We start from the raw sequence: 23,051 nt of genomic DNA, 5'->3' as shown, positions 1-23,051 counted from the left end.
AGTTACCATTTCATCTCGGGCTTCTGTTTCTTTTCTCAGAGGTGGTTCAAACTGTAACTTGTCAACTGTAAAATATAGAACAGACACATGAGTATACATAAATAGACACACACACATAAATCCATCATCTTAAGTGGTTAACTTCAGGAATGAAATGAGAATGAACACTGTTGAGAGGAGGAAAAGCAGAGACACAGGAGAGAATCTCTTCACTTCCATAAACCCCTTCATACTTCCTCAGAAAAAGCAGCGATCTGGGATTTCCCCTAGTTTCTATGCTTAACTCTTGGCTGAAATCAAATTTAAAAAGCACTTTTGTGTAAAAGAAAATGTTTGTTTAAAATATATTGGGAGTAGACAAAGGAAAAGCTTCGGAGATTGTTTTCCAAGTTGCAGAGGCTGTTTGGAGATTAGCAACAGCTTCATGGCAGAGAGAACCCTGCCACATTCCGCAGATTATCTATCGAGAGCGAATGAGATGTCAGGACGGTGTTTATCATCTACGGCCACACTCTGTCCTGCATTCTATTTGATCTCATCAGGCTACTTTCACAATTCTTCCAAGGATTCAAAGAGCAATTTCTTTTACATGAAATATTTTAGAATGGAGAAAAGCTACTTCATTACCTACTTACAGTTGTTATAATTTTAAAACTTTTAAAAATTGAATGTGACTAAAAGTCCAAAAAAGTTTTCTCAATATTTACACTCATAAACATGTAAGATTTCTAAATACAATCTCAGCTAATTGCTAAAAGGCTTTCAAATAAGATCTAGCTGCATTTATCCCTAAAAACAAAACTTGTAAAAAAAATAATACAAAGCACTAACATAATTTGTTATATGGAGTAAAAATAGTAAACCATAAATTTTTCCACCCTCCCTCCCTTCTTTCTCTCTTTTTAAAAATGTTTGTACTTTTATTTTTTAAGATAGGGCCTCCACATAACCCAGGCTGGCCTGGAACTCACTATGTACAGCTTAGGCTGGCTTTCCACTCAGGACCCTCCTCCTGCCTTAGACTCTGCAGTGCTGGAGGAGATCACAAGTGCAGACAACCACATCTGGTTTAAAAATTTCAGCAGGAGAGGAAGACATTCCATAAAATGTGTTATCTACTTAAATAACAATCTAAAAGCCTCTATTCATTAATAACATTTAACATAACCTACAAATATTTTTGAAAAAAGACTTATTGTTTTTATGTGTGTGAATGATTTGCCTCCAGGTACGTACTGGTGTTCACATGAGTACCCGGAACTGGAGTTACAGGTAGTTGTGTATACATCTATCTGGAAGACAGCACTGTGAGTGTGGGACAGCCTGCGGTATTAGGACACACTGCACGGGACAGCCTGTGGCATTAGGACACACTGCATGGGACAGCCTGTGGTATTAGGACACACTCACTGTATGGGACAGCCTGCGGTATTAGGACACACTCACTGCATGGGACAGCCTGCGGCATTAGGATAGACATCTGAGCTTCTGTCCAGAGAAACCTTGTGAACACTCTAGAGCCTTTAAAAGGATCAGCCTGGCTGCCAGGTCATTAAGACTTCAAAGGAAGAGGACAAAATTTAGATGCTCAATATGGCGTTATGTTGTCCAAGACAGGTGGAGAACAGGAACCAAAGACAGTTGACGAAAAGAAGAAATACACTCAGAAGATCTAGGCAATCAGCAGATGGGAACTTTAAAAACATATCAAAAACATGCTTGAGGACTTATGAGACAGACATTGGGTGAGCAGATAATCTCAGCACAGACACAGAATTACATTTCTAAATATGCATATATATGTACATATATGATCTGCATATGACTAAAGTTTATATTTGAAAAATAGTGTACCTGAAATAAAACTCACTAATTAATAGCAGCTGTGAGAGGGTGGGGAGAGCAAAGTCTCAGTGATCCATGCAGTCAGTGAGTTCACACTAACAAGAGGCGCAGAAGCAGAGGAAAGACCACGGCAGACATTCCAAAGAAACAGCATGCGAACAATGGGAAACACGGCTCCCTGGACCTACGAAGTCTGATGAACCCTACTCAGACAACAGACCCAGAGTCCAGTTGGTGTAAAACTGTTTACACTAAACGTGTCTCAGCCATGTGCCTGTGACAGATGGAGAAACCGGAGTGGGGGGCAGCATTTCCAGATGTACAGGATGCTCGGGGTTTAGTTCAGTGAGGAGGTTTAACAGGCTTCACTGTCATTCAGGCAAAGAAAACAAAACACTTGGGCTGTGGAAGTGTAAGAAGTTAGTAAAAGTTTAAAACTGTCATTTGTCTGTCTTTTTTTTTTTTTTTTTTTTAAAGGCAAGAGTTTCACCATGCAGTCCTGGCTGGCCCTAACACTTGCCAGTCTCCTGTCTCAACCTCAGGAATTCTGAGATTATGGGCCCACAGTGATAATATGCCTATATTTTGGTTAGAGAGAGGAAGAAAAGTCTTTCCCGGCACTCACCAGCCCGGGAGGACAACAAATCCAAACGCAAGGGCTGGAAGGCACGTAATTCCTCCCAAGGATGTTCATGAAATGAGCGCCCTCTCTGAGCTACACTGCTTTCTCCCTGAGAAACCGCTCTTTAAATCAGGCTGCCAGGGCCCTGCCTGTGTGAAATCATGTTCACTCCAGTGAATCATCGCAGTATGTCTGGAAGATCTAAGTCACTCAGCTCCAACCCCGACACCGAGCTCCAATGAAGGCGCTTCTGAAGGCAGCGCTCAGTGACGGGAGGCTCCAGAGTCCACTTGCAGAACCGACCCCGCCTCACCCTTTCCCGTACACACGCCCTCAACTTTACCTTCCCCTGAACTCTGCCCCTTCTGTGCATCTTCTGTTTCTCTGTTTGATAAGATGCCACATGGTTTCTATGGAACGTTTTATACCACTGCAAAGAATCAATAATGTGACCTTGTTGGACTATTTCTTTATCCCTGGCCAGTCTAACATTGGATATGTGATGGTTCTGATGTGAAATGTCCATGAAAATCTACATGCTAAGGTTGGTTGCTAGCTGATGGGCTTTGGGGAAGTGACTGGCTCTGTGACCCCAATATGGATGAATTCAATGATGGGTTCACAAATGGAAAGGCTACCGGGAGAGGACAGGAAGTTGAAGGTGGGGCCTAAGTGCAGGGAGTGAGGCTTTGGGGACAGCATATTGTCTCTGGCCAGCTCATCTGACTCCTCTCATTTCTCATCCCGTGTGGTGAACAGCTCTGTCATGATGGACTTTGATTATACTGTTCTGCCTCACTATAGGCCCAGAAGCAAAAGAGCCAAGGGACCATGGACTGAAACTCAAGAGACCAGGAGCCAAAGCCAATCTTCCTCCCTCTGTTTCCCTCTGATACTCTGCTATATCAACAGCCAGGATCAAAAGTTATTGATGTCCACTAAAAGCACACAGTAAGAACACATACAATGATCGTAATAGCCTCAAACAAAGTGAACAGGAGGACAGGTGAGCTGTAATATACCCATAAATGTACTACTCCACAACCATGTATTCCTACACAATGGTGTGAAGGACTCTCACAGATATGGATGAGTTAAAGAAAAGGGTCCACTGTGTCATGCTATTTGTCTAAAGTCAAGATGAGTTGAAAAGGAACCTATGTGACAGGGATCATAATATCAATTAATCTGGATAGAGGGGAGGGTGGGGGAGTACATGATGGAAGAGTACTGACTGTGATAGAGCATGGCAAAGTCTGAGATTCCAGCTATGTGCCACACACTGAGCAGGGAGACAGTTACATGGGTGTATGTATCTTTAAATTTTTACCATGTGCCACATGTAAGACTTGATCATTTTACTGTATATAAGTTACCAGCCCAACCTAAGAAAACTGAAGCAAAAACCAGAATAGAACTGAAATCTATCAAGCAAGCAAGAACAGAGTCATAAAACACTCTGGTATCTACAAAAGGAGAACTGTTTAAATGTAAAGACAGAAAAAAAAATCACCAGTAAAATGACCTCAACTTTATCCAAGGCATACTCCATGAAAATATCAGCATTCTGAATGCTCATGAAGAAAATTAAATCTTGACCATCTCCCCCCACCCAAAGAGCTAGAGAGAGAGGAAGAGGGAGAGGGAGAGAGAGAAAGTCTTTTAGTTGAGACTAATCATAAAGATGTCAACTCTGTTAATATATAAATTTAGTCACACATCAATAAAAATCAATTTTAAAACTAGATAACCAGATTCTAAAATGTATTTATATAATAATCAGGTATAATTAGAAGAACAACAATTTGTGGACCTGGAAAGAGAATCAGGAGTAGGAGGAGACACGGTCTTAATAGACTTTAGCAGATGTTAACACTCACAAGTGTGCTGCAGTACACGAACAGACATCTCAAAGTAACATAACAGAATTCCCGGAAACAAGTCCTAGGACATGCATGGGATTTAGTCATATAATAAAGATGCTATCATAAATCCACAAGAAAAAAAGATTACAGATCCTAACAAATAGCACTGACCCCAAAGGGCTGTCACCAGGAAGAAGAACAGAAGCCTAGTCCTCACTTGATACCCTCTAACTTCATGTCAAAGGGCTAAGTAAAAATCGGAATTGCAAAATATACAAACAAACCCTAGAACGTTCTTTTTGCAGCCTCAGAATCAAGAATATAACACAAGGAGCTGAAGAAATGGCTCAGTGGTTAAGAGCATCTGTTACTCTTGCAGAAGACCTAGACCTGGTTGCCAGCACCCACACGGTGGCTCACAACCATGGCTAATTCCAGGTTCAGGAGATCCAGTGCCCTCTTGTCTGCTGCAGGCACCAGGCACAATCATGGGACACATACATCCATGCAAGCAAAACACTCATACACACAAATAAAAAATGAATAAATTAAGACAGAGAATATAACATAAAGTTCAAAGGCTACAAATAAAAGACAAATGAGATTACATTAAAAGAATGTTAGATAGTTAAACAAAGTAAATACTGCTTTGTCAAAGAAGGTTATCTTTGGTATCCGGGGCCCTCAAAATTTTTCACAAGAAGCAACAAGGCTCTGGCAAGATGGTTCCCTAGGCATGTAATATTATTTTAGAAGGAAGACAAGAAGCTGGGCACTAGCATGAACAGAGGCACTGAGTCTTGAGTTACTACTGGCCTATCTATGACAAGTCCTGCTGAGCAATGGGAAGGGGAGACATTCTTTTAAACAGCTAGGAATACTTGGTTTGAAGAAAACAGACTTAAGCCAGGCGTGGGGTACACCCTACAGGCTCAGGGCCCTGGGGACTGAGGAAGAAAAGTCACTGTTAAGTTTCAAGCTGGCCTGGGCAATACAGCCACCTCTCAAAATATGAAAATAAAATAAAATGCAGACAGCTATTTAATACTCAGCTGTAAAAATTCTAATTGGTTCAAATATCTAATGAATTATCTCATTATGGCTAAAATTTGTATTTTAAATTGTATTTCTATTTGTATTGCTAGTTATGCACCTCATTTTATTATGAACTACTTTAATCTCTTGAAACAATATATATCTAAGCCAGGAAATCCATATCAAAAACTCATTTTTTTTTGGTTGAGACAGGGTTTCTCTGTGTAACAGTCCTGGCTGTCCTGGAACTCACTCTATAGACCAGGCTGGCCTCGAACTAACTGAGATCCACCTGCCTCTGCCTCCCGAGTGCTGGGATCACCACCGCCCGGCCCGTATCCAGAACTTCTGTTTTTTAAATGAGCTGAAGTGACAAATGTGGTTGATATAAATGTTTGTCTGTTTATGATTAACTCATTAAATAAAAAATCGAAATTCCATTTTAAATATTTGTAAAAAGTCATCTTCATATTGATCAAAAATATTAAAAACCCACCCAAACGCCCAATAACAGATGACTATGTCTCACAGCATGAAACAACCATGACTCAAACTGCAACACAGAGTTATAAAGCCAGTGCCAGCAAACAGAAACTGCTTCTCTAGTGTGTCAAAGTTCAATTTAGCCACATGAAATATTCATGGCAAAACAAGAAGTCTGAAAAAAATGGGATGGCTGTAGGTTATGTGATAATGTGCAATGTAAATTTTCTATTTTTTATTTCTTGTTAATTTCCTATAATGGATACAATTATCTTCATAATTAAAAATAAAAACTATTTAAAAACAATAATCAATGAAATTATAATAAAACTAGAACAGCAACTTATATTTTAACAGATTCTGAGATGATAAGGCATGCAGCCTCAATTCGTCTAAGATTTTATAATCTCATAAGAAATATAAGAATACCCAGAGATCAACCCTCCAAGACCACCAATGAAAAATATATAGCATTCACATACAATTTATTTCTGAAGCTGTCCGTTCAGCTCTGGAATTCCTGTTTGTAGATCTAATGGTATGACGGATGATTGCATGGGGCTGTGAATATAAGCATAATATACACACTTAAAAATTTCAACAACAAAATAAAAGATTTAAAATTTCTTTTTAAATGATTGCTTATTGACAAACATGATTATCTACTGAAACAATTCTCATAAGAAAAAACACAATAAAGATACAATGAACAATAGGATGCCTTAAATGCTCATTCACTTATCCATGTTTACATTACATCGTGTAAAACACTGAAGGGATCCACAGTCAGACACAAACCTTGTCCTTAAGACTTTAGTCTGGGACGACAAAGGATATAGACATGTACAAATTAGACAACGGTCAATGCCATTTATTTAAAAAAAAAAAAAAAAAAAAAAAAGAGAGCCGGGCGGTGGTGGCGCAAGCCTTTAATCTCAGCACTTGGGAGGCAGAGGCAGGCAGATCTTTGTGAGAATTCCCGTGCAAGCCCGGCTAAGGCAGCGATTCCTTCTGGACTGAATTGAAGAGCAGAGGCTCCGCATGCATTCTACTGGGGCCTGCAGTACAGCAGGCATTGGCTATGCAGATGTGCAGACGCATTAGACATGGAATATGATCACATGATGCAAGAAGGAAGTACTTGCAGGAGGTGGGGTTTGGAAATTACTTGAGTGCTCTAAAATCAGGTAAGATGAGGGAACCGTGTGGACAGACTGGGTTAGACAGATCACAAAAGGCCCTGAATGTCACATGATGGCTCTTAGTTCTCATTTTTTGAGTAGAACCAAGTGTTTAGAGATGGCAGCACCAGGGACAGCCAGCTTTAGGTGGAGAATTTTTGCAAGTGTATAAGGGTACAGAAAGGAGAAATACTGGATACAGGCAGATTAAGAGTATTTTAAGCCATGGGCCGGAGAGAGAGCTCAGTAGTTAAGAGCACCTGTGGCTCTTCTAGAAGACCCACGCTCATTTCTCAGCACCCACATGGCAGCTCACAACCATCTGTAACTCCAATCAATCCCAGAGGATCTGATGCCCTTTCTGACCTCCACAGGCACCAGACACACGTGTAGGCAATAAAATAAACAAAAACACGGATACACATTTAAAGAAAGAAAATACAAGCCAAATGAGTATCTGTTATTTCCACCTCTTACGATAAGCTCAGGCTCCTTTGAAGCTATGCCTCCAGGGAGCCTTGGCTACCCAATTTCTGATGACTCATCAGTTACTGAGGGCTCTGAAAGGGACTTGAGTTGCTGTTTTTCCTTTCTCCATTTCAAGATCTCCCATCATGCCAAAGGATCCCAAAGGCTGAAGTGAATGCACAGACCTGGGTTCAAGACACGGTCAGATAGCTGGAAGCATTTCACTCCTAAGGGTTCATCCTGGACCACAGCATCAGCTCTAAATGTCACACGCCATTCCTTTCACTTCCATCGTAGCTGCTTAATGTTCCCGCTTGAATATCAACTTCATTGATCGTTACTCTCTTACTCACCACTGATTGGTATCAGGTATTCACTCTTCTCCCTATCTAGTTTATACCTGGTAGTCTAAAATTTTAAGTAATCTCTTGTCAATATTTTAAACTCCCCATGCCCTTCGCTACAGTGACCCTGCAAAACATCAACCCTGGGTGCTCAACTAGCTATCCTTTCTTTACATCTGGGGTGTCAACGGCTGCTGGCAGAGCTCCCCAGCAGACCACACTGAGAACACACTGAGCGAGGCTCTCACAGTCACTTCTCACACTGTCATCTAACCTCTGCCATCTAACCCTGCGGCAGTTAAGGGCCTTCACGGCTAAGCCATCAACGTGGCAAGGTTTACATGGGACCCCGTCTTCCTTTCTGTGGTCTCCACTGGTCTTCTTCACCCAGTCGATCCTTAAACTGTGAGAGACATCTCAGGGTCCTCTATCCTACGCTTCCTTCATTTGTCAACCTAACTCTCTTCCCCGGGGGGTCAGTTTGTTCCTCAAAGCTACTCCTTTCCCAGTGACTCACAACTATCCAGTCAAATTCTCCCTAACTCCTTACTAGACCTCTTATGAAACATGTTGTTCAGTAGGAAAGTAAACTCATCATTCTTCCCAAACTTTACTCATGTTTCTACCTCAGGAAGCGGTTACATCCACCAGCTTTTCTAATCAAACTCCAGTAGCAACTCTCCTCTCACCCTTCCATCTTAGCCTCGAATCAATCACCAGCTTTCTGACGATCCCTAGTTTAAGCTGCTGTCATCTCTGTCCTGCTCACTCTGGTCGTTCTTTCACAGGCTTTCAGTAAACGGACTCACCATTATGAATTCATAAAGATGCTTTGAGAAGTACACATCTGATCATGTCACTTCCTTCCCTTTAATGGCATCTGAGTCTAAAGCCTTAGTGTGGCTTGAGACAGTGTGTAGCTTTGTAGCTTCATGTCCCATGGCTTATTTCCCGCTCCACCCAGACTGATTTTTCTTTAGTCCCCCCCCCAGTATTCCACTTTCTCTATTACCATCAGGCTTTCAAAATATGCTATTATTTCCTCTATTAAAGTTATTATTGGGCTAGAGAGTTGGCTCAGATCTTTCAGAGGACCCACGTGGCAGCTTACAAATGTAACTCTCTTAGAAGGTCTGACACCCTCATCCAGGAAAAACACTTGTGCCCATAAAATGATAAGATAAATCTAAAACTAAAACAACAAGCAAACTTTATTCTTGCTCTCTCCCTCTAATCCCAAGTCATCTTTCAAATGTTTGGTTCAAAATCACTTTTCCATTGAGCTCCTTCCTGTCCTGCCTATGAGGTCCCTCTGCAGGGCCCTATGTTCCCACACCACAGGATTATCAGTCCTAACTTATGTGTTGATAGTTCTCAGTTTCCTTTATAGTAACTCCCATCTCTGGGGACAGTCTCACACCACTGTGCCTCATGATATTCTAGAAGGTTTTGTTTCAAGGACTAAACAGAATGTCAAATCACTAAACAACAACAACAGAGGAAAACTCAGAAAGCAGACAGGAGGAGGGAAGCCCAGACACCTTGTAAATGAGGGGTTTGTGTACTGACATAATCAGAAAGATTAGTTGGGAATCAAGTAATATTTAACTCAACATTTATGCTGTAAGTTTTAAGTTAAAGGATTAAATCTATCTGTTCTTTTCAGGCAGGTTTCCACAAAGCAGCCCCAACCAGCCCAGAACTCACAATGTCCCCTAGGCTCACTTGGTGGCAGTCCTCCTGAGGTCTTGGTTTACAGGCTGGATGTCAATATGCCTGCCTTAAAATCTTGTGAATCTTAATTTTCTAAAAAAAGAGTTATATTTATGTGCATGTATTCATGTACACAAATGTGTGCACATGTGGAGATCTAGAACTTGTGAGAGTCAGTTTTCTCATTCACTATGTATCTGGAATCAAACTCAGCTCTCAGGTCATCAAGCTTTGTAGTAAAGTACCTTTACCCATTTAGATAGCTTGCCAGCCCAAAGCTTTATTAATCTTAAGCCTGCAAATAATGGTCTCTGTGTGTATATGTGTGTGTGTGTGTGTGTGTGTGTGTGTGTGTGTGTGTGTGTGCAATCTATGTATGGCTGGTTTATTTAATATTTGCAATTCAAGTTAATTTAACATCAAATAAAATTATAGAACAGACCAGGGGGTGCTGGCACATGCCTTTAATCCCAGCACTTGGGAGGCAGAGACAGGCGGATCTCTGTGAGTTCGAGGCCAGCCCGGACTACAGAGCAAGATGCAGGACAGGCACCAAAAATACACAGAGAAACTCTGTCTTGAAAAAACCAAAATTAAAAAAAAATAAATAAATAAAAACCATAGAACAGGATTATAATATATATGAGGCATTGGGGGAACAAACATTATCTTTTAAAGATTCTTTAAGGACCACATTTATTAATTTATTAATTTATTAATGGTGTTGTCAATGAGCAGCAAGTCCCTCATTCCTGATTTACATGCTGCGCTACTATATATGGTAAACTCAAAATGATCCTAGAACATTTTCAGAGAAGACATGCATAGTAATAGAATACCTACATGTAATTATACAAGAAATGACTTATGAAAAATACTGGGAAGAATTTTTTTCCCATTGAGGATTTCAACTTACTCCTTTGCAATTATCTGTATTTTGTTAATATGCATAACTAGAAAAATTTAAAAAATGGTCAACTGAACTTCTAAGGAGTCTTTATGAAAAAGTATATGCACATGTTGTGCTTAAACCTTTTCCTCAAGGTCCAAAGTAGTGTTCTTACAACGTTATTTCCTAGGAAACAGATGCCATTTCTGTGTGTTCTACAGGAAGATCTCATGTCACCACAGGAGCTGATCTCCGGAGAGGAGGCATCTCTGGATCTCCAGGCGTGTGTGTAAGGGTTGGAGGAGGATGACCTCATCTAAACCTCAGCCAATCACAGAATTTGGAATGACAACAGGATTGGGAAAAGCCTTAGCAGGTATAATTGAGTGAACAAATGTATAGTTTACAGAGTTAATTTTTGTCACTAAATCCATTTTAACTAAATTGAAGGTGTAAATTAGAAAATAATTCCCAACTGGGTGTGGTGGCTTATTCAGCAACCCCGGCACTTGGGAGGTTGCGACAGGAGGACCTCTGAGAATTCAAAGTTAGCTTGGTCTGCATACTGAGCTCCAGGCCAACTGGGATCCTGTGGGACCTTGTCTACAAAGCCAGAAGTGGATGAATAACTGAAATGAACAGAAGACACTCTAAAGCCACATCAAAACATCTCAGAAAGGTCTCAGGCATCCACCTGCATCCCATTCTCACCTCAAAGTCATCGTCGTCGGTGTAGTGTGCGTGGTTGTCTGGGTTGTTCACCTTGTCCAACAGTTCCACGGCGAGGGCCCGGGACAGACCCGACTGTCCAACGAAGGTGTGCTAAGCAAAAATCAAACGGAAAATTTTCACCAATGTGCCTTCACGTCTATGGCTTATACAAACAATGTGACTTGTTTTTTTCCAAGTCAGCAAACATGTAAGATGAGGTGAGTGTGGGGTCTACATGAGACATGGGGAGTGCAGCAGTGGCAGCGTCCACCAGTGAGCCTATGATCCGACGCAGCTCAGACACTTGTATAAGAGATCAGAATGTGAACCATTTCTCTATGTAAAGTGATTTAGCCTATATCAGGCTTTAAAGTTATAACCAGCTAAATGATGATGCTCATTTATATATACTGGTATATAAATGAATACTGGGGGATGTTTCAAAACAATAAGAAAAGGTATGTTTGTTGTATATTTGCATTCATTTAATTCAGTTAAATTATAAAGTTTTCTTAGGTTGCTATACTCATTAATTTCTCATACAAAGGTATTTTATAGATACATGTAGAGCACATTATAAATCTGCATAATAAATTAAGAAAAGCAACTCATTTTAGATACCATTTTGGAGAGTTTTCTCAGAGGCTGAGGTCATCAAACTACAGTGTCCGAGCAAACTCTGGTGTACTGCTACTTTTGTAAATAAAGCTGTCCTGGGGGTTGAGGTTATACCCATGGATGTAAAATGTCTACAGCTACTTTTAGGTTCCAATGACGGAACTGAATAGTTGTGACTGGTCTGACAGAAACTGTACAGTCCACAAATGTAGAAATGCTTAGCATCTGGTCCCTACAGGAAGTCTGCTGCTCCTTGCTGAAGAGAGTAACAACAGTTCACTTTATTCATTTATTATTTATTTATTTGGGCAGGGTTTCTCTGTGTAGCTTTGGAGCCTGTCCTGGCACTCACACTGTAGACCAGGCTGGCCCTGGCACTCACTCTGTAGCCCAGGCTGGCCTCAAACTCACACCTGCCTCTGCCTCCCAAGTGCTAGGATTAAAGGCATGTGCCATCACCGCCCGGATAACAACATTTTACAATGCATACTTTTCTTTTAGGGACCCATATAGTTAGCACGTGACCCAGAATCCCTCTGTGACCCAATGACTCACAGTCAGAAGCCTCTCGGCGGTTGGCCTTTTCTTAGGGTTTTTAGTTAGTGCTATTTTGACAAAATTATGGAATGTCGATGACCTTCAAATAAAGAGAGACAGTATAAAAATACTTCACTAGTATTAGTTTTCTTCCGTTATTATATAAAATTAACATAAGGACAGTTAGAAAGTGAGAAACATCATACCACCCCCCCCCCCCCCCCCCCCCCCCCCCCCCCCCCCCCGCGCGCCTCTTAGTTCTATACAAGCCAAAGAAAAGCACAAAACACAGTGTATCCCTTGGACACCTGTGCAGCCATTTTGTCTTTTAAGTAATATGCAGTTAAACTAAATAGTACTAGACGACCTCCAAACACCGCCCTACAGGTCAGAAGTGAGCGGATGCAGGATTTAAGTTCTTTCCAGGTTTCTAAAAGTCAAACGGCCTTTTCTTATTGCCTAATTTATGGAACATTAAAAAAAATTTTACACTGAAAGTTAGATGACATGGAGGGTAGAGAGGCTATTATGAGACACTTTAAACTCTAGAAGAATTTTTGAAATTCATAAGGAAAGAGCAAAGAAAAATGAGTGATTTTAGCAACCTAAAGGATTTCCCTGCTATATGCATTGATGAGGCAGGGGAAGTGAGAAGAAGGAAAAAGTTAAAAGTATCCTATTTTCATTACTAATGACAAACAGGTTTCTTTCTGCCACCGTTAAGATTCCACTAGGGGAGAACGGCTCAAGAGCCAAGGAAGCTGCCATAGTAACTAGCAAAGACAACACACACACAGCACATCTCGGCTTTGCCATGGTGTTTGTGAGAGCCACAGTCGTTTGGCCATGTCGTTTGACAGTATTTGCTGTTCCTGAGTGAATACTAAGGCAGTCTTGTCACAGAGCCCTCCAGTTCCAGATGACTAGGAACTCAGAGCACCAAGAAGCACGAAGAAGCAGCCAGGGTCAGTACTGAAGGTTACTACAGGGTGACCTGCCTTTCACTCTACAATCACCTTCGGATGCTCCTCAATAAAACTGTATCCACACGGGTCATGACACATAACTAACTCAGTTCAGAGTCTACCCGGTGGAGGGGAGACTAGAATCTGAAACCTCACAATATAGACTGTCTCATCAGAAAAATAAATGGACATACATATTTGGAGGCTCACAGACCTTCAAGAAATCCACACATCTACATAAGAACTATGTGGATGATACTGGAAATTTTCATTTGCTGGTTTATTTTATAAAAGGCTTGTCGACTTCTATCAGTAAAAATTTTCATTTTTATCATCTACCACTTATGAGCTATAATGCTAGCAATAGAGAGAAGGGGGGGGCGAAGTTCATGAAAATGAGCAGTGATTCCTTTAGACTTAAGGAAGGAAGAACAAAGCCAGGAAGGACTCATTTTAAGCGTTATAGCATCTGGGAAACTTTCAAATATCACAGTCCAGGAAAGACAATATGTAATTAAAGGATGTAAAAAATATAGGGCAAAAATATGAATTTCCAAAATCTTCATGTGTTCGTTTCAAATCCCTTCCCTCAGCACACTTCTTGACTCAAGCATGTTAGAAAGTGGCTGTTTGTCAAGGGCAGGGATGACTAGAAAATAAACCCTGCTAGCTCTTGCCACATGTTCATAGATGCACAGCCATGCAACACAGGGTAGGCTGCTCAAAGCTCTGGCTCCACCATCTGCAACATAAGGGGACTGCCTGTTGAATTCTGTAAGACTGTAGAATCCTTAACTCACCATTTTGTTTTGTCCTTTAGTTTTGGAGGCTGGAAATTACTTTTTGACATTAAGAAGAGAGCCCTGAAATGAAAATTTCAGTTAAGGGCAATCAATATTAAGACACTTTCATCATTGCACTTAACAGTCAGAATAAATGTTCTGTTATAAACTTGTATAAGACTACCTCATGGGAGGGGGTACTGAAGACACTGCTTTGGATGTGGAAACCTTTCCTGTCTTGTTCTCTGGTGACACTGGGGGTCACATCCTGGGCGTGGCAGGAGCCAGACAAGCACTTCTACTGAGGAGTTGTGCCACAGCCCTTAGAATTTTATATTTTGGATAGGTTAGGGAGTATTTCCACTAGCTTTAAAAGGGATCTTTAAATGTCACACAGGCCTTTATTCATAAAACAAAGCCATAAAATGTCAAAGTTTCATTACCACACAATCACCTATATAACTGATATTAATTGTAGGCGTATTTACATAACTGTGTATTAGTCTGTAACACAGTAATTGCAAGTTACTTTAACATTAAGTTATAGGTTTAAAAAAAGCCTGAAATCTACAATTATTCTGACAAATTATGTTTCCTTTATTTGGACAATAAATCCTCATATTGTTTTGCTGTACACAAGCTGGCCTACAAGAGTATTCTATGGATTTACCTTCGATCCATTTTTCTATAAAGACTTAAAGAATTTTTAAAATGTTTTATTTCTGCATTTGCTACAAAAATCTCAATCTTTTTTATTGAACATAGCAAAGATATTCTTTCTATAAAAATGAAATAAATCAGTGAAAAACTGGAAGTGGGAAAAAAAGCCATGTTCTTACTATTTTATATATTATATAAAAATATATCTTTTAAAAGGCTTTTATCCAAATGCTTATTTTACTAGGTAATATTATGTTCTGCTGATTTCATTACCAACAACTCCCCAGGTCCTTTGGTTTTTAAATATGTAACAGCTGACCCAACTGCTAAAGAATTTGTTTAGTAGTGTACAAAGATATTTAGATTTATCACGCCAGTTGATTACAAATGGATCATTCTTAGACTTTCCCCCCCTTTAAATGTTTTTCACTTTTACATTTACTTAGTTAATGTGAGAGGAGCATGGCTAAGGACAGCTTGTGGGAGTTGGTCCTCTCTTCCTACCACGTGGGGCCTGGGATCACGCTCAGTCACTCGTCTCCCATGTATAATTTCCTGAGGAGGGTTATCACTGAAACACTTGCATACTATGAATGCACAGACTGAGTCCAATTCTAGATTGGCTCATGTATAGTGGGCATAAAGTTATTCTGATATGGACTGAATCTACTGGCATTCTAGTCTGTAGGAGATTTTCTTTCAGTCTGTAGGCTTTTAGTGTCCCATGTGATTCTTTAGTAGCTGGTACTTGTTCATAAACTCTTTGGCTTGAATGAAAATGGTGCCCATAGGCTTGCACATTTGCATGGTTAGTCCTTAGTTAATGAACTGTCTGGAAGGGGTTAGATGTGGCCTTGTTGGAGGAGAGCGGGCTTAGAGGTTTCAGAAGTCCCTGTCAGGCCCAGTGTCTCTGCTGCTGCCTGTGGATCAGGATGAAGTGCTCAGGTACCGCTCCAGCGGCACCCCGGACGCCATGCTCCCCACAATGATGAGAATGGGATAACCCTCTGAAACTGTAAGTCCCCAGTTAAATGCTTTCTTTAGAAGGGCTGCTTTGTTTATGGTGCCTCTTCACAGCAAAGAACAGTGTCTAAGACACTATTTTTGCCCATAGTCTTTGAATAGCTCTCAATGTAGTACATGTTAATCTGTGGCCAATCATGTATTAGGAGACCATTTCCCTCAACTTGATGATTTAATTTTTATATTGTTTATGAAGTTTAGCTCAATATATCCTTTCCTTCAAAATATACATAAAAAATCTTTTCTAGAGCCTTCACTTTCTTTTTCTGGAAGAGAATCCATCTTAAAGCATAAATGGCTATTATACCAAGCCTAGATACTCCATTATTTCTTAAACAAAGTAAAAAAAATTAAAGTCAAAGAGAATTCAACCGTCTTTTCTATCATTTACTTATAATTTCATATAGGTCAAAAAGGAAACAAGATGAACTGACGGAGGAATAAAGTGAAGACTAAAAAAGACTTAACAATACCTGGTGTCTCCTACTTTAACTATTGGGGAAATTTGCATGACGGAAAAACTTCAAGCAAGACAGACACCCACTCTACTGTTCTGTTGTTTTAGGAGCAGCTATGCAACTGAGAGAAAGAAAGAGGGCTTGCCCCTGCATGTGTGTGCACAGTGTGTGTGTGTGTGTGTGTGTGTGTGTGCACAGTGTGTGTGTGTGTGTGTGTGTGTGCGCGCGCGCGCGCGCAAGCGCTTGCCCGTAAACAGGTTATATGACACCACATCTGGGTCCCTTACAGTCCTTTTACTATTGTGATACACTTGAGAACACGCTCAGAACCCAGAGCACTCAGATTTCATCTCCCCAAGTGCTGTGAACAGTGAGAACACCTCATTGGATGAAGGTCGAACATGGGCGGCTGCAGTTCTCCCAGTTCAATTGCTGTGATTCCGACTGCCCAGATATCACAGAGTTGGTTGTAGCCGCCATTCTTTTCCACTGCTGCAACCTCTGGGGCCATCCTAGAGAGAATCAGATAGAGACACTATACTCCTTTGTATACTCATACACGGATATATACACTATACTACTTTGTATACTCATACACAGATATATACAGTATACTACTTTGTATACTCATACACGGATATATACAGTATACTACTTTGTATACTCATACACGGATATATACAGTATACTACTTTGTATACTCATACACGGATATATACAGTATACTACTTTGTATACTCATACACGGATATATACAGTATACTACTTTGTATACTCATACACAGATATATACAGTATACTACTTTGTATACTCATACACGGATATATACAGTATACTATTTTGTATACTCATACACGGATATATACAGTATACTACTTTGTATACTCATACACGGAAAGAAAGAGGCTGGTAGGAAAGAAACCTCACCAGCCAGCTCTGCACCTCCACTTCTAAAATTCATTGTTTGGTGGCTAAAGAATTGGCTGTGGTTAGAAAGACGGGTTACTCTTGCCGAAGACCTTGGTTCAGTTCCTAACATCCACATGGTGGCTCACAAACACCCATAACTCCAGCTCCAGGGGAGCTGATGCTTTCTTCAGACCTCTGTGGGCACACATGTGGTGAACATACATACATGCAGGCAAAATACCCACACATATACAATAAAAATAACTCTAAAAATAAAAAAATAAGAGAGCCTGCATGGGACCAAACTAGGCCCTCTGAATGTGGGTGAAGTTGCGTGGCTTGATGTGCTTGTGGAACCCCTGGCAGTGGGACCAGGACTTATCCCGGGTACACGAACTGGCTTCTTAGAGCCCATTCCCTACGGTGCAATGCCTTACTCAGCCTTATGCAGGGGGGAGGGGCTAGGTCAGGCCCCAACTTCGTATGCCAGCCTGTGTTGACTACCCAAGGGAGGCCTTACCCTCTATGAGGAGGGGACGGGCTTGGGATGGGGGTAGGTAGGGAGAAGCAGGAGGGAGGGGGAACAGGGGTTGGTATATAAAAGGAAAGAAAAATTTTTTAAATAAAAAATTATATAAAAAAATAAGTAAAATTCACTATTTAAAAATCTTGACTTCCTTTTCTGAATAACCGTGCTCCAAGAACACTGCTGCTTTAGTCTGTGTTGGTGACATTGTTAAAGAGTACTAAACACCTCGTGTAGGTCAAAGAAAAATTCCCAAAGCAGGTAGAACTTTGAGAATGAGCCAACAGGAAGCAGAGAGTGAGTGGTCTGCACATTTCAAAGGGAACTCCAGCAGATGCAGGATGATGTGGAGAGCAAGCGCAACATCTGGAGAGCAGAGGGACCACAGGACTCACCCTGTGACTTACACACTGAGAGGCCATACACTGCTTGTCACTGTCGGGGATGGGGACAGAAACAGCACCCACTCTGCTGTCTAAACATATCACCAATTTTCAGTAACTCATTTTATTTTACAAAAGTGTAAGTCTGATCTGAAATGGAAAAAAAACCACAGAACTTCACAACTGAGGGCTTAGAGCAGTGGGTCTCAACCTTCCCAATGCTGGGACCCTTAATACACTTCCTTGTGCTGTGGTGACCCCCAACCATAAAATTATTTTGTTGCTACTTCATAACTGTAATTTTGCTACTGTTATGAATCATAATGTGAATATCTGATGTGCAGGATATCTGCTACGTAACCCCAAAGGGGTCATGACCCACAGGTTAAGAACCACTGGAAAGTACATGGTTTAAAACAGATTACTAAGGTGGGGCTAGAAATGGACAACCTACTTTTATGCAAGAATTTACTTGTGAAAATGATGTGGACCCACTGAAAGGCTTAATTATGGAGGCAACTTACTCTAAGACCCACATCAACGTGAAACACAGCGTGAGAAGAGGTGAAGTCAGGCATGCAGAGGAGCTACAGGGTGCTTGAAAATATGGGGGGCTGTCGCCAACACCCGTAACTACAGGCCCGGATGGTAAAACAGGAGCTACCTTGAGTTCCAGGGCAGCCTGAGATACACAGAAGATGTCTCAATATCCACACCCCCAACCAAAAAACACCTCAAAATACACACTGATACCATCCAGGGTCGTAAGGTGGAGGTGAGACTGCCCAGGGGAAAATTCTCTTTTTCACTTCCATTTTCAAGTTTATTAATATATAGTTATATTGAATATCCACAAGTTACTATTGCTTTTACATGCACAGAACATTATAATCCACGTGTTGAGATATATATGGTATCTCAACTTAAATGTGGAATACAGTACATGTGTTCTAAAGCAAGGACATAAAAATTTACATTGAATTCCTTACTTTCTTGCTGTGCTGGGGATTGAACCTGGCGACTTGAGCATGTTAGCCAAGTGCTCTGCTACTGAGTGACACTCCTAGCCCTTTCAATGAGAATGTTAAAAATGCTAACGTGGACAAAAGAGAAGGAAATAATTACCACTGAGCCAGATGACTAAAAGCCAATTTGAGCCTTGGAGGGGACTGAGCAAATACATTTCAATTCCTCTACCCGCTGGAGTGAGACTGTGTAGCTAACTGAATGCCAGCCTGACTCCGTCCTGCTTCCTAACTCAGGAAGGACCTGAGCTTAGCTCAGAAAGCCACCATAGTTGGTGACAGAAAGCCGCTGTAGGTGGTAGCAGCGTGCACAGCTCTGAGGAGCAGACAGAACTTTTAAGGTGAGCACAGGGAAAGGCCTTCCTGGGATGCAGGACACACAGCTCAAGTGGTTGCAGACGTGTTTACAGCTGAGGACAGGCACAGAAAGTCTCGGAGAGGTTGAGATAATCTGACCTGTCTATGTTTCCAGCTAACTTTTATTTAAATGATACCAACTGGGTTTTTTTTTTTTATTAAAAATGGTATGTGTTAACTGAAGAGAATTATGAATATAGAGGAAAATATGGAAGCAAACAAGTTGTGACCTCAATCAGCTACAGCCACTGTCTTACATATTTTCATCCACACATTTTACTTGGAGACACATTATCTTTCCTAAGAGTATTCTATCGCATGTGCTAATGTTGACCTTGCGTTTTAAAAGCCATGTCCACTTTGAGCCTGTCTGCTCCCAGCTCATCTCTGACAGCATCACCTTTAGGACCATCATGCTGGTCCCCTGACCTGACAAACAACTCTCCCGTAGCTTACTGGAGCCGCCATTTTCTTTCTTAAAACATTCCGGAAAGCACTTTGTACATAGGAGTGCGCAAGCCTCTGTCTGATAAAGCACCACTAGCAAAAGTGTTGAGACTAAAGGACACAGACACCACTTAGGGTCCTTAAAGTATACTCAGTGACAAGCCACCCCACCGACTGTCACTGTGTATACCTAGTGACAAGCCACTCCACCGACGACTGTCACTGTGTATACCTAGTGACAAGCCACCCCACCGACTGTCACTGTATATACTTAGTGACAAGCCACCCCACCGACTGTCACTGTATATACTTAGTGACAAGCCACCCCACCGACTGTCACTGTATATACTTAGTGACAAGCCACCCCACCGACTGTCACTGTATATACTTAGTGACAAGCCACCCCACCGACTGTCACTGTATATACTTAGTGACAAGCCACCCCACCGACTGTCACTGTATATACCTAGTGACAAGCCACCCCACCGACTGTCACTGTGTATACCTAGTGACAAGCCACCCCACTGACTTTCACTGTGTATACTCAGTGACAAGTCACTCCACCGACTGTCACTGTGTATACCTAGTGACAAGCCACCCCACTGTCACTGTGTATACTCAGTGACAAGCCACTCCACCGACTGTCACTGTGTATACCTAGTGACAAGCCACTCCACCGACTGTCACTGTGCATACCTAGTGACAAGCCACCCCACCGACGACTGTCACTGTGTATACTTAGTGACAAGCCACCCCACCGACTGTCACTGTGTATACCTAGTGACAAGCCACCCCACCGACTGTCACTGTGTATACCTAGTGACGGGGCGTGCTACGCCTGGGTTCCAAGTACTTTCCAATCTGACTGAAAAGAAAGTCACTTATGTGTTCATCAAGGGAAACACTTCTCCGGTTCTATGATGTGTTACACGTGTTATTATAATAACTGCTGCTCAGAGGCAATATTTTAGTGATATAGTAAAGATATTAAATAGTTTGGCCAATTTAGTCAGTCCTTCCTGTATTTTGCTTGCCTTTTAGTTTTTGTTTCAGCTGCAGCTATAAAGCTTGAAACTGTCATGTGACGTGAACAATCTTTTCCTTTAAAGTTTGACGCCGACAAAAACTTCTTACATCTTTCCTTTTCTTTGCTGTCTCCTGCCTTCCTTTTTTTCTAAGACAGGATCTCATACACCCCCAGCTGGTCTCAAACTTGGTTTTAGCTGAGGATGACCCTAAAATTTCTGATTCTCCTGCACTTTCAAGTGTAGGAAAAAAAAAAAAATGTGTGCCTCCTCCCCAGTTCATGTGGGCCTGGGATGTGCACGCTGAGGAAGTACTCTAACAACTAAGCTACATCTCCAACCCCCGATTCATTCGTTTTTACTTTATTTTTTTTGACAGGGTCTCACTTTGTAATCCTGGCTAGCTTGGGACTTAGTACATGGTGCAGGTTGGCCTCAAACTTACAGAGCTTGCCTCAGCCTCCCAAGAGCAAATGCCGCCATGTCCAGTCCTGTTTTTACTTTTACACTTAACTCCATTCTCGGAAAGAACAGTCAGTGCTCTTAATCACTGAGCCATCTCTTCAACCCCCATATATAGTTTACTTTGTCACTTTCAATTATTTTCAAAATAATAAATTATCCAAATGTCATATATTAATAAACCCAACATTTAACACAAACTCTGAATGCCACCTGTTGTAGCATTTATTAGATTATTTTAAATAGAGATTTTGTTATTGCCTTTTTTTTTTTTTTGAGAAAGGGTCTCATACTAAAGCTCAGGCTACCCTTAAATTCATAGCAACCCTCTTGCCTCAGCCTCCCTAATGCTGAGATTACAGGCATGACCCACATGCCAGGCTCACACCAACGGTTACTATGAGGTCTTCTGCTGCTCCTCAACTATTTGTCAGTAAGGAAGGCAGTGTTTTAGAGAGATTACTGCGGCAGTCACCAGGAGGTCAGTGTGTGGGTTTTAACAACCACGAGTATAGTCCTTGATTAAAACAAAATTAGAAGAGGTACTAAAGTCTTTCTTTTGAAAACTCCACTCTGTGTAGGCCCTTTGCCATGGGGAGGGCTGGATGCTCTGAAGAATCAAGGCTCCTAACATAATCAATGCTAGGAAAGCAGCTAGGAGCACGCAAGGCTCTTGGCCTTCGATGGCTGCTTCTAGTATCAAGAATTAGGGTTGAGCACAAACCATAAAGAAATCAAAACAGAAGGGCAATCACAATAACGTCTTACCAATAAGGGGTGCCGATGAAAGACTTTCTCTTTGCAATGGTAGCTGTTATTTTTGCAGCCACACCAAAATCAGCTGGTGAGGGAAAAAGAACAGAGCAGAAAATTGGTAGTGGTTTGGTTTTTTTTTTTTTTTTTTTTTAAACACAACCAGCATTTCTAAGTTTCATCCTTGGCACAGTCATTAATATTTTACATACTAATGTGAAGAAGCTGTGTATAAATTTAGTACCAAGATTTGTTCTTACTTGGTTTATAACATACTCATAAAAAGAAAATTTACTGAAATTTTACTAGAATGAAAACTGTACTTTATTAGGATAATTAAGTTATTTTAATTATAAGCACATTGAAATTAATTTGGGGAAAAAAGTGACAAAATTAAAAACATGGGAAAACATACAAAACATACACCTAATTCCTTTAATCCTAAAACAGTACAAGGTTATTGTTTTGTTGCTACTTTTTAGAATATTTTTCCTATGTAGATAAAATTTTATAATTGTTGTTAAACATGGTAATAAAAATTAAATACATTATTTAATTCACTTTTGCCATTTAATAAATCAGATTTACTCACGTTTTCATAAATATTAATGACAGGCTGAAAAATATTCCATGGGTTTGTATTTTTCTACATAAGTAACATGATTAATAGTTTTATGAATGTCTTTTTTCACATATAAGATTAATTTCCTTGAGTAGAATTTTACTCCTTCAGGAATAAAATCAGTATATCACAAACACTGATCATTATGATTACATATAAAAAAAATTAAGTCTATTCAAACTTAAATCATTTAGTATTTTTGGTAAAAAATTTAAAAACTCAAAATAACATACCTAATTTTACATCACCATGGTCTGTTAATAAGATATTTGCACCCTAAAACAAAAACACAAATACTATGAAGCTGGCATCATAAAATTTCTTTCAAAACTCAGCAATGTA

General features: G+C 40.6%; 1 protein-coding gene across 1 annotated transcript in view; it reads right to left on the bottom strand.

Moving 5' to 3' along the window:
• Positions 1 to 23,051, bottom strand: part of Map4k5 (mitogen-activated protein kinase kinase kinase kinase 5) — a 93,764-nt gene that overhangs the window by 31,765 nt on the left and 38,948 nt on the right. Inside the window, exons 7-14 of the mRNA XM_052739661.1 lie at positions 22,943 to 22,985; positions 22,103 to 22,175; positions 16,580 to 16,711; positions 14,077 to 14,139; positions 12,330 to 12,411; positions 11,157 to 11,267; positions 6,333 to 6,411; positions 7 to 65 (exon numbers count right to left, since the gene is read on the bottom strand). Coding sequence (XP_052595621.1) covers positions 7 to 65; positions 6,333 to 6,411; positions 11,157 to 11,267; positions 12,330 to 12,411; positions 14,077 to 14,139; positions 16,580 to 16,711; positions 22,103 to 22,175; positions 22,943 to 22,985 — 642 coding nt within the window. The remainder of the gene's footprint in view (positions 1 to 6; positions 66 to 6,332; positions 6,412 to 11,156; positions 11,268 to 12,329; positions 12,412 to 14,076; positions 14,140 to 16,579; positions 16,712 to 22,102; positions 22,176 to 22,942; positions 22,986 to 23,051) is intronic.

Source organism: Peromyscus californicus, unplaced genomic scaffold (genome assembly GCF_007827085.1).
Source record: "Peromyscus californicus insignis strain IS unplaced genomic scaffold, ASM782708v3 Scaffold_15__1_contigs__length_86483966, whole genome shotgun sequence".
NCBI lineage: Eukaryota > Metazoa > Chordata > Mammalia > Rodentia > Cricetidae > Peromyscus > Peromyscus californicus.
Note: the sequence above shows the minus strand (reverse complement) of the source record. Positions and strands in the feature narration are given on the sequence as shown.